The 13,600-nt window shown below is 33.7% G+C and overlaps 2 protein-coding genes across 8 annotated transcripts in view; both read left to right on the top strand.

The window, feature by feature from the left end:
- The window catches only part of LOC126921398 (putative fatty acyl-CoA reductase CG5065), a 46,821-nt gene extending 39,807 nt beyond the window's left edge, over positions 1-7,014 (top strand). Inside the window, exons 1-8 of one of the 6 annotated variants that reach the window (XM_050732955.1) lie at positions 3,233-3,572; positions 4,168-4,516; positions 4,600-4,916; positions 5,008-5,255; positions 5,542-5,728; positions 5,990-6,175; positions 6,274-6,534; positions 6,609-7,014. In XM_050732955.1, coding sequence (XP_050588912.1) covers positions 4,226-4,516; positions 4,600-4,916; positions 5,008-5,255; positions 5,542-5,728; positions 5,990-6,175; positions 6,274-6,534; positions 6,609-6,687 — 1,569 coding nt within the window. In that variant the 5' untranslated portion in view covers positions 3,233-3,572; positions 4,168-4,225 and the 3' untranslated portion in view covers positions 6,688-7,014. Of the gene's footprint in view, positions 1-3,232; positions 3,573-4,167; positions 4,517-4,599; positions 4,917-5,007; positions 5,256-5,541; positions 5,729-5,989; positions 6,176-6,273; positions 6,535-6,608 lie in introns of those variants that run through there. The other 5 variants (XM_050732957.1, XM_050732956.1, XM_050732958.1 and 2 more) reach the window with 5 other exon arrangements.
- A 1,391-nt stretch (positions 7,015-8,405) lies between these two features.
- Positions 8,406-12,297, top strand: LOC126920949 (N-acetylglucosamine-1-phosphotransferase subunits alpha/beta). Of its 2 annotated transcripts, none has more exons than XM_050731978.1 (7): positions 8,406-8,729; positions 8,961-9,382; positions 9,485-9,696; positions 9,781-10,594; positions 10,679-10,850; positions 10,937-11,124; positions 11,198-12,297. In XM_050731978.1, exons 1-7 carry the CDS (start codon positions 8,577-8,579, stop codon positions 11,505-11,507), a joined length of 2,271 nt encoding a protein of 756 aa, XP_050587935.1. In that variant the 5' UTR covers positions 8,406-8,576; the 3' UTR covers positions 11,508-12,297. The 2 variants fall into 2 exon arrangements, with proteins under 2 accessions (XP_050587935.1, XP_050587936.1); XM_050731979.1 differs by having other exon boundaries at positions 8,408-8,729; positions 9,802-10,594.
- Positions 12,298-13,600: the final 1,303 nt, after the last annotated feature.

The raw sequence follows: 13,600 nt of genomic DNA on the forward strand, positions 1-13,600 counted from the left end.
TGAATCTATATTCACAGTACCTTGAGCAAGTGTACACAACGGTAAGAATCAGATAAGAATGAATTCTACACCGATTTATGTCACTGAAACAAGAAATAGGAGAAGAGCTTAGCCGTATTCGGAAGAAAAATCTTGGCCACGATGCAGTATTGAAGATTTCAAAGATTCTGAGGCATAGATACGTCCGTGAAAGGACCGGAAAAGATCAGATTTAAATATGTACATTTCAATTATGTTTTGTGACGATCTCTTTCAGTCTATACGTTCGTTTGGCCAGATAAACGGTAAAAATTTACGGCAGAGGACCTTGAAGAACTATCGTTGATTGTTCTAACGAAAATTGTGAGAACTAAATGTCGATACGTAAGAACATAATAATTTGTATTTCGTAAATATAAGTATGATATGCATGTGTTATGCGCGTATATGCAATCTGCATTATGTGGTGTATATCCTTACATAATATGGTATATTTTCTACACATAAGTTGAATATTCGAACACGCTTTAGCTGCATAAAAATCCGCAGTCTATTAATAACGCTTACATAGTTCTTACAACAACTACATGAATGATTTTAATTAAAGTTCTGTGTATATCTTTTATTATTTTTCTCTCCTTTAAAAAGCAATACTTATCTCTTGTTTAAGCATGCAAAATGATATTTTATTTATCGTTCTATTAACGTTCATCTTGTGATTGCATTTTCCCTGTTGAAGATCTATGCCTCGTGGAGGAAGAATCCGGTTTAAGGAAAATTATTATTTACCGCGTCTAAAGCTTCACAGTGGACTTCAAACTTTTTTGGATATCCCAAGTTACGGTTACAATCTGTTCAAGATTTTTGCAATTACTAATTATATGAATTACTTTAGGATGATACGCAAAAGTATTGGGTCATTTAACTTTTATAGAAGCAACCTTATCTTACCGCATTGTAGTACATTAGTACATTATTATACTTTTGCTGACGTATTCTTCCCATTTATTACTTCGATCGATCGATAGTTTAGTCAAGCGTCTAAAACCCTAGGTAAAGTTTTAAATCGTCATCGACGTGAACATTATTAAAACTATCTATCTGAGTATTATAATACTATCTGAGTATTTTCGTTACTAAATTAAATGCGTATCTAGATGAAAGAAATGTTAATCGTGAGATGTGAACTAACAAATCATTGAAGAGATATCCTCCAAATTGTAACGAAACAGAGGATATCAAAAGGCAGAAGAAGGTAAACATCGGTTACGTCGCCTCGTTACCCGAAATATATTTCTAGAATATCATTAAAACACGGGACGAAAGAATTAAGCGCTGTGATAATGAATGAGATTGTTTTCGGATGAAGAAACTTGCTTACAATTAAGAAAAGGAAATTCAGCCAGAATTAATTTCTAACGGAAAGGTAGCGCGTAAAACATTAATTAAATCTATGGAACAGGTGATTCAGTCGCGTTTCTCGGAGCTTGAAAAATAGCGTTTCTTCAAATTACTCGTGTCGCTTCCTATTCCTGCGAAGGATCTTGCTGAAAGATCCTAAAAGATTAAGACAACGCAAACGGCGCTGTAATGCATTTACAGGACCATATAATTTCTTGCAATTATTATTTAAGTATTAGGTTGTTCCAAATGTTTCTTTCGTTTTATAAGGAAACAACAGATGCACAACATTTTCTGTTTTATATTATTTTATTGAATTATGTATAATCATAATAACAGAAATAGAACAAAATGAATCACACATAATTCAATAAAATAATATAAAACAAAAGATGTTGCTCATTCGTTATTTCCTTACAAAACGAAAGAAGCTTTTGACGCATTCTAATACTTGTGCAAGTTGGGAACAAGACCAAAAATCTATATAGGGTGTTCCGTAACACGTGTGATTCGTTTCGGTAGTGGACAGACATAAGGGCAATGAAAAGTCTTCGTACGAACGTATGTCCTATCTGACCTTGTTTTAGAATTATAGTCACTTTTGTATTAAAATAATCCGCGACAGTTTATCATCGCAGAGGGTGGTCGAAATGACCACCCACGATTCACACGCAAAATTGCAGTTATCGTGTCAGAGAATTTCGCAGTCTTTCAAAAACTCCAGGTGTATGTCGAATAATAGAGACCGACGATAGCCACTTCGAACACTTTCTACGAAGATAAGCAGTTGCGAATTAATGATACAGAAAAATGGCTATAAATTTCGTAACAAGGTCAGACGGGGATATCATACATGTCCGTATGAACTTTCCTCGTTGTTTCCATGCCTCCTGTCTACGCCTGAAATCGGTTGTCCATGTCATGAAACACCCTGTACAAATATACAGCGCAATACAAATGGAACGCAATACGTACGTAGTAGTTTTCTATCGCAAATGTTAAAATACTTTCGTGACCCAGAATACATAGTACTAGCAGTAGCATGCATAAAACAATATCTCACTTTGTCTCGACATTTTCCTTTGTCCCGCTTTTTCCTAATCGTTAAAATTACGTACCAACGATACAACGTGCCTGTATGCCGCAGTGAAATGAGCGTGTAGAGTCAGTATGGAAAAGTACATAATATCCACCTCCCGTTATTTCCACGAATTCTATTTTCATTTAGGGATAAAATTATAATACTTATTATTTAAACCATCGTTGAATATTGTTGAGTCTCGAGGGTTGCTTTGAGAATCCGGGATGAAATGATAGCGAAGAAGAAGATATATGGAGGGTGCGACGGAATAACACGTACAAACGGGCACGAGGTGATTCCTCGTGAAAAAGTAAGAACAAAGTATTGAATAAAATCTGTTCGTTTAAGGTTTAGTTTTTGAGAAAATTGAGTTTGAAAATTTAGCAATTAATGGAAAAAATAATGCGGAATAAAATAATGAATAAAATGTTTTATTTTGATATAATACGTACGAAAGAGTATGAAGTTGTGACATTCTGTGTAAAAAATAAATACTCGATTCCCTACAAAATGCCAAAGCTCGATATTTTCCCTTCTTCTCCTAGATCCTTCGTATGATACGACAGAAAACATTCCAAATTTCATTAAACGTCGCTTGTCTCATCTTGAGTCTCCTTCGCCCTAAAATCCTCTTAATTCGTTTAGAAACGAATAAGTCTCGCGATTAATCCCTGGAAGATTGCGATTCAGTATAAATATTTTGGGAAAGCAACCCCGGCGAGTGTCGTCATCTGCTGGTTATCAACCGGTATAGCCAGCCAGGATCGTTCGACAAACGTCGACAAAGCCAGTCTCGACTCTTCCTTCGTTGCGGAACGTTGTCGATCGTAAAACACGCGTGCACGCGAAACTCTGCCTCGAATATCGCGAAACAGATCGCAAATGAGTTTGCAAATATACATACTCTAACACGTTGACGGCAGTTTCATGTTCATTCTAATTAGATTTTTTTGTTTCTTTTGGTGTCAGCAAAAGCATATTGGGACGAGGATGAAAGTTTAATGAATGTTCTTCAGGTTCTTCCCTTCCTTCAGATGGATACGTTTATTCGCAGTTTCCTTTAGGAATATATAATCGGCAGAATGAGTAGTTCTAACGATACGCATACCTGGTTTGTCAATCCTTTCGTTTGATGTTTGTTCTTACTTTTAAGTGAATCCTTTCGAAAGTAATTAATCGCGTTAACTCTTTCATTCTCAAATAATTTAATAGCTACGAACACTTTTATCTGTCATTTCTGTTTCTTATTCTATTTCTTTTTCTTTTCTTTTTTTTTTTTTATCTATCACCGTTGTCATTTCAATTTTAATCGTTCAAATACGAATAAAAGAACAAATCCATCTCTCCGAATTAAACGAACAAAGATGCACAGCCGTTTGAAAGAGAAATTGATACAGATTTTCATACGTGCTTTAACGACATGAATTTCGATTATCACGCGCGATGAAAGTAAAACATTTATAGGCTCGATACGAAGCTTCTTTCTAGAGCATGGTCACTCGGCTGTACTATTTCCCCCGAGGACCTTCGTTCTGCCGATATAAATCGATCGGTCACTTAAGCATTCATGCAGTGCCTCCACATAACGGTCGTATCTTGTGCATTATAGATCGCACGTGCAAACGAAATGCACAATTTCGATATTTGCTCGTGAGATCTATACGCGAGATACGCGAACACTATATCCAGATATTTATTTACAATAGAATGTAGAAGTTATATCGTAATCTTCGTTCAAACGTTTCTCCATCCATTTGACTGCTAATGAACAATGGAATGTCTCTCGCAGAAGGCAGAGGGTCCTGTAATATGGGTACAATGAATACAGAAATCAATGAAAATGAGATTAACGAAAGATTGAACAAGGCGAATTCCATCGAGGAATTCTACGCCGGTACCGGCGTCCTTGTCACCGGAGCGACGGGTTTCGTGGGGAAAGGTCTCCTGGAAAAATTGATGCGCGTTTGTCCGCGTGTCACCGTCATCTTCTTACTGATCCGCCCGAAAAATAACCAAACGATACAGCAACGATTTAAGAAGCTCATAAACGATCCCGTGCGTAGATGAGGTTCTCGTTGTCTACGAACGCCTTCACCAAGCCGGACTCATCAACTCCGCGTCTTTCTCTTCTTCTTCAGATCTACGATGGCGTGAGAGCGAAATGTCCCTCGGTTCTCGGCAGAGTACAGCCCGTAAGGGGTGACGTGAGCCTGCCGAATCTAGGTCTCTCGCCGGAAGACAGGAATCTGTTGCTGAAGAAAGTGAACATAGTGTTCCACATGGCTGCCACGGTAAGATTCAACGAGCCGCTGAGCGCGGCTGTTAATATGAATACAAAAGGTACTGCTCGTATCATCGAACTGTGCAAGGAACTGAAACACGTAATTAGCATCGTCCACGTTAGCACAGCTTACAGCAACGCGAATCTACCGCAGATCGAGGAGAAGGTATACACGTAAGTACGAATGACGCGCGAATGTTGTTCCGCGGTTCGGTTTGCGACCGTGGCATGTGACGAGTATGTTCGCTTATTGATAATTTTGCAGCACGAATTTGGAACCTTCTACGGTGATCAACATGTGCGACAAACTGGACATTGAATTGATCAACATGTTAGAGAAGAAGATCTTGGAAACTCATCCGAACACGTACACGTTTACGAAGAATCTAGCAGAGCAGATTGTAGCTAGCGACAGCAAAGGTTTACCAGTTGCGATAGTACGACCAAGTATAATCGGTGCCTCGCAGGAAGAACCGTGTCCTGGTTGGCTAGAGAATATCTTTGGAGTTACAAGTACTTCCACAGATTTTAACGACAATAATTTGTTTGATACTCTTTGCATCTCGCATAAGTAGAGTTAATCAATTTGCCCTCTGCGCGAGAGAAATTAGCTTTAACATTCCACACGTCGTTATTAACGATTTAAACGTATTCAAGATCACCGTTGTTATCATGTACATATACGTATTTTCTTTTTTTTTGCTGACAATTGTAATTATCCTTTCTAAATATCTATTTATCGCTATATCTCCGATAGTCGAGAATCGCGAGTAATTTCTACAGAAATTTTATGTTACAGATATCTTTCTGCAAATCAGCAAAGGTTCTGCGAAAGCTATATGGGGCAGGAAGGACGCGAGATTGGATTTAGTGCCTGTGGATTTCGTAGTCGACACGATAATGTGCGCCGCGTGGCACGTCACGCTACATCATCGCGATAATGAAGTTAAGGTTTACAACTGCACGAGTAACGCGTACCCTTTTAAGTAATTTTTATTGCGAATTCTTATCGACTAATGCGATTCAATTATCATCAGAGTATCCGACACATTTTAGTTCATTCGATTGACACGAGCAAAGATAAAATACAAAAGTTCACTTTTACTCACAATACCTCAATTTAGAAGACTAGAAAGATAATTAAGAATATGTAATACTTTTTATTCCCAAGTTACTCTGATGGTAATGAACTGTATTTCAAATATAGTTCGATCAATTCTATATGCATAAACGTTGCAATTTTCAAGATGGGGTCAGATGAAAGATGCCATCGTGAAATGTAGCATAGAAACGCCACTGAACGGTACATTATGGTACCCGGGTTGTCCGATGGTAGCTAACAGATATATTTACAACGCCCTCAACCTAATCCTGCACGTTCTACCCGCGTTCGTCATAGACATCTTTTTAAGATTTCGCGGTAGTAAGCCAATGTGAGTTTTATTGTTTCTGCAACAACGAGAACAGTTTTTCTTTTTGTAGTAGTAATCTTTGTCCTTATCTATAATAATATTTAAAAATGGTGTTTCAGAATGATGAAAATTGTCAAATATTGCTATCAACTCGTAACAGTGACAGCGTATTTTACCATGCACGAATGGACCTTCCAAAGGGATAACATTACCGACATGGTAAAGAAAGTAAAAACGTTAAAAGACGGCGATGTCGTGAAACTAGACTTGCAGCATATGAATTGGGAGAAATATATCGCAACATACATGATGGGAATTAAGAAATTCATTCTGAAAGAAGATCTTGAATCTATGGATGCTGCCAGACAACGATTATCAAAGTACGTATAGAATGTATCTACGTATTAAAAAATGGGAACGAATATAAATATTTGTATATTTTCATTTATTTCAGGTTGTACTGGATACATCAGACAACTCAAATATCCGCTATAAGCTTTTTACTATGGATAATATTACGCGTTACGTACTGATCATTCGAACGTTATTTCTTCTACTTGAATGAAAAAAAAGTAAATAATAATTTATGAAAAAAGGAATCATTATCCGTTTCATTTATAATCAGGTCACTTCATTTATAGTATTGCTTGTTTTGTCTATAAAATTTTAATAAGGATATATATATATTTATACACATACGCTTTGAAGTTTGTAAACAAATCATACATGACAATTTCGATACTTCATGCTGTTTGTTCTACAATATTTGCGAATTCTTGTGTGTTATCTCTGAATGCACGTATCTTCGAAGATCCTTCCATTAAATTAAAACAAAAAATAAAATGTGCTGAAATATTTAATTATTAATTTGTTCGCAAAGATTCTACGTCATGCCTTTGTGTAACGCTAAACAACAAAACATAATTATATAGGGAAAAATAATAATATATACAACTAATATTTTGTATATTATATTTATTCGCGAAATATAAACATTTTTCCGCATGATAATATAAATTTCTTTCATTCTCCATCAAACAAAAGCACGAGGAATAACTATTCGACGACAACAAAAATTTCCCGATGAAGAGTTTATTGTAGAATAAACAGTGATGATAAAAAATAAATATCTTTTAAAATAAAATCGTTCTAAATTAAAATCTTTCTAACCAATCATCATTTGTCCTAAAAACTTGGTTTGGTCTCTAAATTATTTGTTTGTAAACCTTGTAACTCTTTGACCAGTTTACATTAAAATATTTACATTATAAATTAAGAACCAACGCACTCGTGCGCACAACTTCACACCGTTGTGGAATAGCCCGACATTCATCGCTTGTATGCCCATGTGTATCGAGCCTAAATTTATATGTTCTTTATCTTATCCATAGTTGTATTGGTTCAACACCGGTAGCACAGGCCACGGCCATGGATACCACAGACCACAGTCAGGAATATAGAGGTTGGAAACTCCCGTGGTGGGAGTAAAGCTCATGATGTCGAGAATTGTGCTTTACAGGTCGGCCGCTACCATGATGCGTCGATCTATTTCTTAGAATTTTACATATAGCGCCATCCTACAGTGAGAATAATAACTATATACATTGAAGGTAAAGAATATAAACTGAATTAAATGACTTCATAATCTTTCATAATTTATTTAAAATACTTATACAGTATTTCGTTCGATACAGAAAAATGTTATTTAATTAAATATTAATTATGTGAATCATCAATAAGTATTATTATTTCGATTAAAAGAATACAATTTTTGAATATATATATTTTTATACATTTATTGTATGTACATATTACATATATATATATTATACGCATCTATTGGAAAATAAATTTGTTTTTAAGTTTTGTTTAATTCATTAAAAATGTTGTAACTATTAATATTGTACTATGTAATGCTTTTCATTTTGCACGAAGATACTCGTTCTTCACTACGACAACAGATAGTTTTTTACTATATTCGCTCTAATTTGACCGACAATTCGCCACAATACATGGCCATGGAGCAGTGAATTGAAATTTATTATTATCAAATAATTATGATTATGATATATGTATTATAATTGTACGACGGGAAACCGCAACCACGCTTCAACCTGCTTACCAACTGAGGATATATACATGAATTTACCGACATAACACATTGATATTGCAGGTTGTAGGCACCAGATGGCGCTACACAACGAATCCTAACAAATGGATTAAAGCGCCATACCGCGGACAAGTGGGCCAACATTATCCGGTCATTAAGAGTCTGGTTCCGCTTATCCCTTACCACGGTAGTTACTAGACTTTTGTATACGATAACAACGAGTATATACCGGTATCAGTACATTTTTATCAATGATTGAAATCAGCCGGAGGTGTAAACAGTGTTATATGAATTCGTATTGTAATTGTAGCAATGTTAATCGCATGCAGAATCTTTATCAATATAATGAGCACATGGAAATTATTACAGCGTCGGTGTTACGATCTACTTTCATATAAATATTCGCTGTTAGTGATATTGACAGCATTTACTTGCATATTTATCGGCATTGTTCATTTTGGAGAGGTTAGGAATTTCATTTTCCCCATTGTTTTTCTATCTATCTTTCTATCTGTCTATTTTGTTGATTATTAAAAATTTGTGTTTTATTGTTATCCATAGAATATATTTTATTTATTAATTAAGTGTGAGATAATATTTTAATGTAAATGTCAAATTTGCATGTAAATTTCGAGTTACTGAATTTCTTAAATTCAAAATAAAAATTTTTATTCTAATTAAATACTAACGTTTCAGATGTGGATAACATGGAGTAAAGAGAAATACGAAGCAGTGTTTCACTCTTTCAATGATAATATATTAGGTATCTCTTTCCAAAAAAAATTATGCCAACATGTTCCAATAGATGTTGTATATACGTGGGTCAATGGGTCAGATCCAGTCTTCTTAAAAAATCTTAAAGAGCATGTTCCTATCATGGACGTTAATACAGCTACTTCCAGATTTAGTGATAAAGATGAATTAAGATATTCATTACGTTCATTGGAAATGTATGCACCCTGGGTGAGACACGTGTATATTGTTACAAATGGTCAAATACCAAGTTGGTTAGATATGGATAATCCTAAAGTTACACTTATTACTCATGAAGATATATTTTTAAATAAAAGTGATCTTCCAACATTTTCTAGTCCAGCTATTGAAAGTCATATTCATAGGTAGTATCAAATTCATCATACAATAGCAGTCATAACAGTTTATATTATCTGGTTAATAGCTATTTGTAATCTTCTTAACAATGTAATTTTCTACTTTTGCAGAATTCCTGGAATTTCAGATAAATTTTTATATTTTAATGATGATGTAATGCTTGGAGCAGAAGTGTGGCCAGAAGATTTTATTACACAAGCAAGTGGCCAAAAAGTGTATCTTGCATGGTGGGTTCCTGATTGTTCGGATGTTTGTCCTTGGGCCTGGGTGGGTGATGGATCATGTGATCCTGCTTGTAATACAACATTATGTGAATTTGATGGTAGCACTCATTGTTTATATTTGTTTTGAAATAACAACTATTAACAAATTTAATAACCTAACAATATATGTAAACTTAAACTAGTATCATTAATCTTTTTTACAGGAGGAGATTGTGATAGCACACCAGTTCCTACTGACAGTGAAGCTCTCGAGGAAGAGGGAGACTATCCACACAAACTTTTACAAGATCCTCTAGAGGATACTAACTATGGATTAAAATTTTTAAATATCTTTAGAAACAGAAGTATAAGTACTATGTGGAATGATACACAATTGTCTGTTCAACAAACATTTCCAAACACAGTCACAAATCTAAAGATGCATATAAATAAATCTTATAATTTCAAAAATAATAATTACGTGAGTTCCATTGAAAGATATTTTAATGAACAATTGAATGAAAATGATCAAACCGTACCAACCCAAAAATCGATGATATCAAAAATGATAAATAAGATAAGACATCAAACATTGAACGTTACTGAGAGACGTCTGCAATTGAAACGTTATTTAAATGATGATATCATGAACTTACCACAAGTTAGTAGTACCACAAAAGCTAATCATAAATCGACTCATTCTGATCAATGGAAACTTCGAACAAGACAACTTGATACATATGCCGAATCTTTGCTATATGTGAATAGAATATATAATATGGCATATGGTTTCGAACGTAGAAGAGTACCCGCTCATATGCCTCATCTAATAGATAAATGGATCGTTGCTGATATGCAACAAAAATTCGAGCACGAATTTAGAAAAACATCTAGCCATAAAGTTAGAAACTCCGAGGATATGCAATTTGCTTTCTCTTACTTTTACTTTCTAGCTAGTGAAAAACGGAAAGTACCAATTGAAGAAATATTTGATACATTTGACACGGATAAATCAGGGTAGTTATACTATTTTAAAATAGTAATAATAGAAAAAGAAAGAAAATAACAGAAGTATTATTTAAAATAGTAATTCTGTTTCAGCACTTGGTCTGATAGAGAAATTAGGACTCTTTTATCTAGACTTTATCCACTTCCTCTTGATTATAGTCTAGTCGTTGAATTTGAAAATGCAATAACGAATTGTTCAAATTATATAAAAGTTACTAAAGTATTAAATCCACCACCTGGAGAAAGATATTTGGATTCATCTCTTGTGAGCAAACACTTTGTAAACTTTACATAATACTTAAATCTAAAAAGAAAATCTTTTATTTATAATAATAATTTATGTTTTTATAGCCGATTGTAACTAAGGAATTGATAGCAAAATGCGAAACGGTTTCACGCAAAATTAAAAACAAATTCAGTCAAGAAAAACTTTACCCACACGAAATAATTAAAGCTGGAAGAAATGAAATATTCGAAATGTTAACAAGCAACGTGTCTTTAACAGTACAACTTTTAGACGAGATACGTAGAGATCCAAAGTAAGTAGTTGTGATCATTTTTATATTGTTAGGATTTTAAGGATTGTTAGGGATAATTTTACTTTTATTTTAGAAAATTTATTTGCTTAAATGACGATATGGATCCCCTTCGACGTTCTGAGAACGAAATAGTTCGGGCATTACTGAACGATTTTTATCGCTCACTCTATCCATTACGCAGTACTTTTGAATTGCCTTTGCAATATCGAAATCTTTTCACTCATCGACATAAGCTCCTTGAGTGGAGAACTAATCGAACAAGGGCCAGAAATTTGTTGTTATGTCTTATCCTTTTATTACTTCTTACGACTTTCTATCACTTATTTTATCATCAAGTGCGTCGATTATTCAGAATACGAGCACTACCCGTATTACTCGTTTAAGTCTAAGGTACAAATGCAAAAATAGGATAAATATATTGATATCTTTTAAACAGGACAACATTTTCTAAACATTTTATGTGATATAGGATTGTGTTTTATACAGATAATTCCCATACAAATTTGTACTATTTTAACAGATAATTCATCTATTTTATTGTGTGTTTTACATCTACAAGTCCATCCACAATTTAGAAGTGATATTTGAAGAAACAAAATACAAATCTCTTTGTTTGTTTTAAAAAATTCATTTAGAAGGTAACATTCATTGCTAAGAGTCGATACATTATAAGGTATAATGTATAATAAGGTATGAACAAATAGATATTTAGTGTCGCGTTAAAATTAAGTAAAACGTTCCTGTGATATTGATAAAGTACTGATTGTCTTTATTTGTTTCTCTCTTAACAAAATGGAAGATTAGATCTCATAAATTTTTCTCCAAGATGAGTGTATCATGATATGTATATTAACTTTACACTGAAATTTGAGAACTTATATAAGATTTAAAAAATGTATAGCAATTTTAAAGTGTTATTAGTTTATAGTATTTTAATATTTCTCTATCCTAATGTGTAGTACAATTTTTTACTAGAAAATTACCCGGTTAATAATTGTTGAAGATATGAAATGTACCAAATTTGTACTTACTGTTAAAATAATAAGGATATTATTGCAGTAGAATGCCATTAAACTGAATATCTTTTTAATTTCGCAGTTTGTATTTATTTTATTTCCAGAAAACCGTGTATGTACATAATTTGATTCAAATAAAGTTATATGTTATTTCTTACTAGTTGTACATTATTTATACACAACTCAAAAAAAGAGATAAAAGATATTTTATGGACTATAAAACGTTAATGTTTGATGGAATCACATATTGCGTATGCAACAATGTACTCAACAAGACGAACTGAATGGCGTTAATTATTTTCTCATAGTTCTAATGAGTTCTTCTATACCCTTTGCGTTAGTACTGTCAGTATTATAAATTTATAATTGATAAAATATTGACATTTAACATTGGATCATGGTTCATTTATTCTCTCGGACTGTATGCCCTTTCTCTGTTCGATCATCATCGAACTTAGTTCACATTTAGTTGTGATCACAGGGAGTACGAACACGTGACGCACACAAGTTGTGCGACATTCACCAGGACATTACTTCATTCAGCTGCAAACTAACATAGTTCCCTTAGGATGGGGGATGCTGCCAAAAGATACATCTGAATTCTTGATTGATAAGGAAATAAAGGAGCTCATTTCTCTCGCACGCGTGCATAAATCATGATCGAATGACATCGCTTGGACTTGTCTAATCGTCCTTTGATCTTTATGTTTTCCTTGCGAATTAACTTATGGAAATTTCGATTCTGATTTATCTTCAACGGCAAATTTTCTTGCAAGACAGTAATATATTAAACGTACTATTCTCGTTTACTACGCATGTACTGTGAATTATGAAAGTATTTGAACATAGTTTGAAGCAAAATAAGTTTTCAAAAATTGGACCAAATGACTTAAGCCTTTTTGAGAAGTTAGAAGAATTAGTTTACTAAATGATGGGTAAAAGAAATGGCTTAGAATCGCAAGGAAAATGGTAAAGTTCGCTTTTTACAATGTTTTTATTTGTGTCCGTAAAATAATTGTGGAAGAAACGAGTACGATTACAAACGAGTAAGATTTAAATATAAACATTCGATTATCACAATTAGATTAAATATATATAACTCGTCAGAAGAATCGATCGATAAAGAAGTTCTCTTTTTATCATCGTTATCATTTTTTAAGTTGAAAAGCTTTATTCTCTGGTTTTACATATAATATTATTAATAATAAAATTAAATTATATATATATATCTGTAAACTCGTAAATCTCGGAGTAATTCAGGTGATCGATTCTGAAGTCTGAAGATCGAGCTTATTGTAAAAATACTTAAATGAAGAACGAGAGTAAACAACAATTAATAGCAATCTATAACAGTAAACAATAAATAACAAGATCTCTACAATGTCTATCTGAAAATCAAGAATCGATTTTCAACGTCTTGAGATACCGATCTTCCTCCGTCAATCTTCGATGTTTTAAAT

Source organism: Bombus affinis, chromosome 10 (assembly GCF_024516045.1).
Source record: "Bombus affinis isolate iyBomAffi1 chromosome 10, iyBomAffi1.2, whole genome shotgun sequence".
Classification (NCBI taxonomy): Eukaryota; Metazoa; Arthropoda; class Insecta; order Hymenoptera; family Apidae; genus Bombus; species Bombus affinis.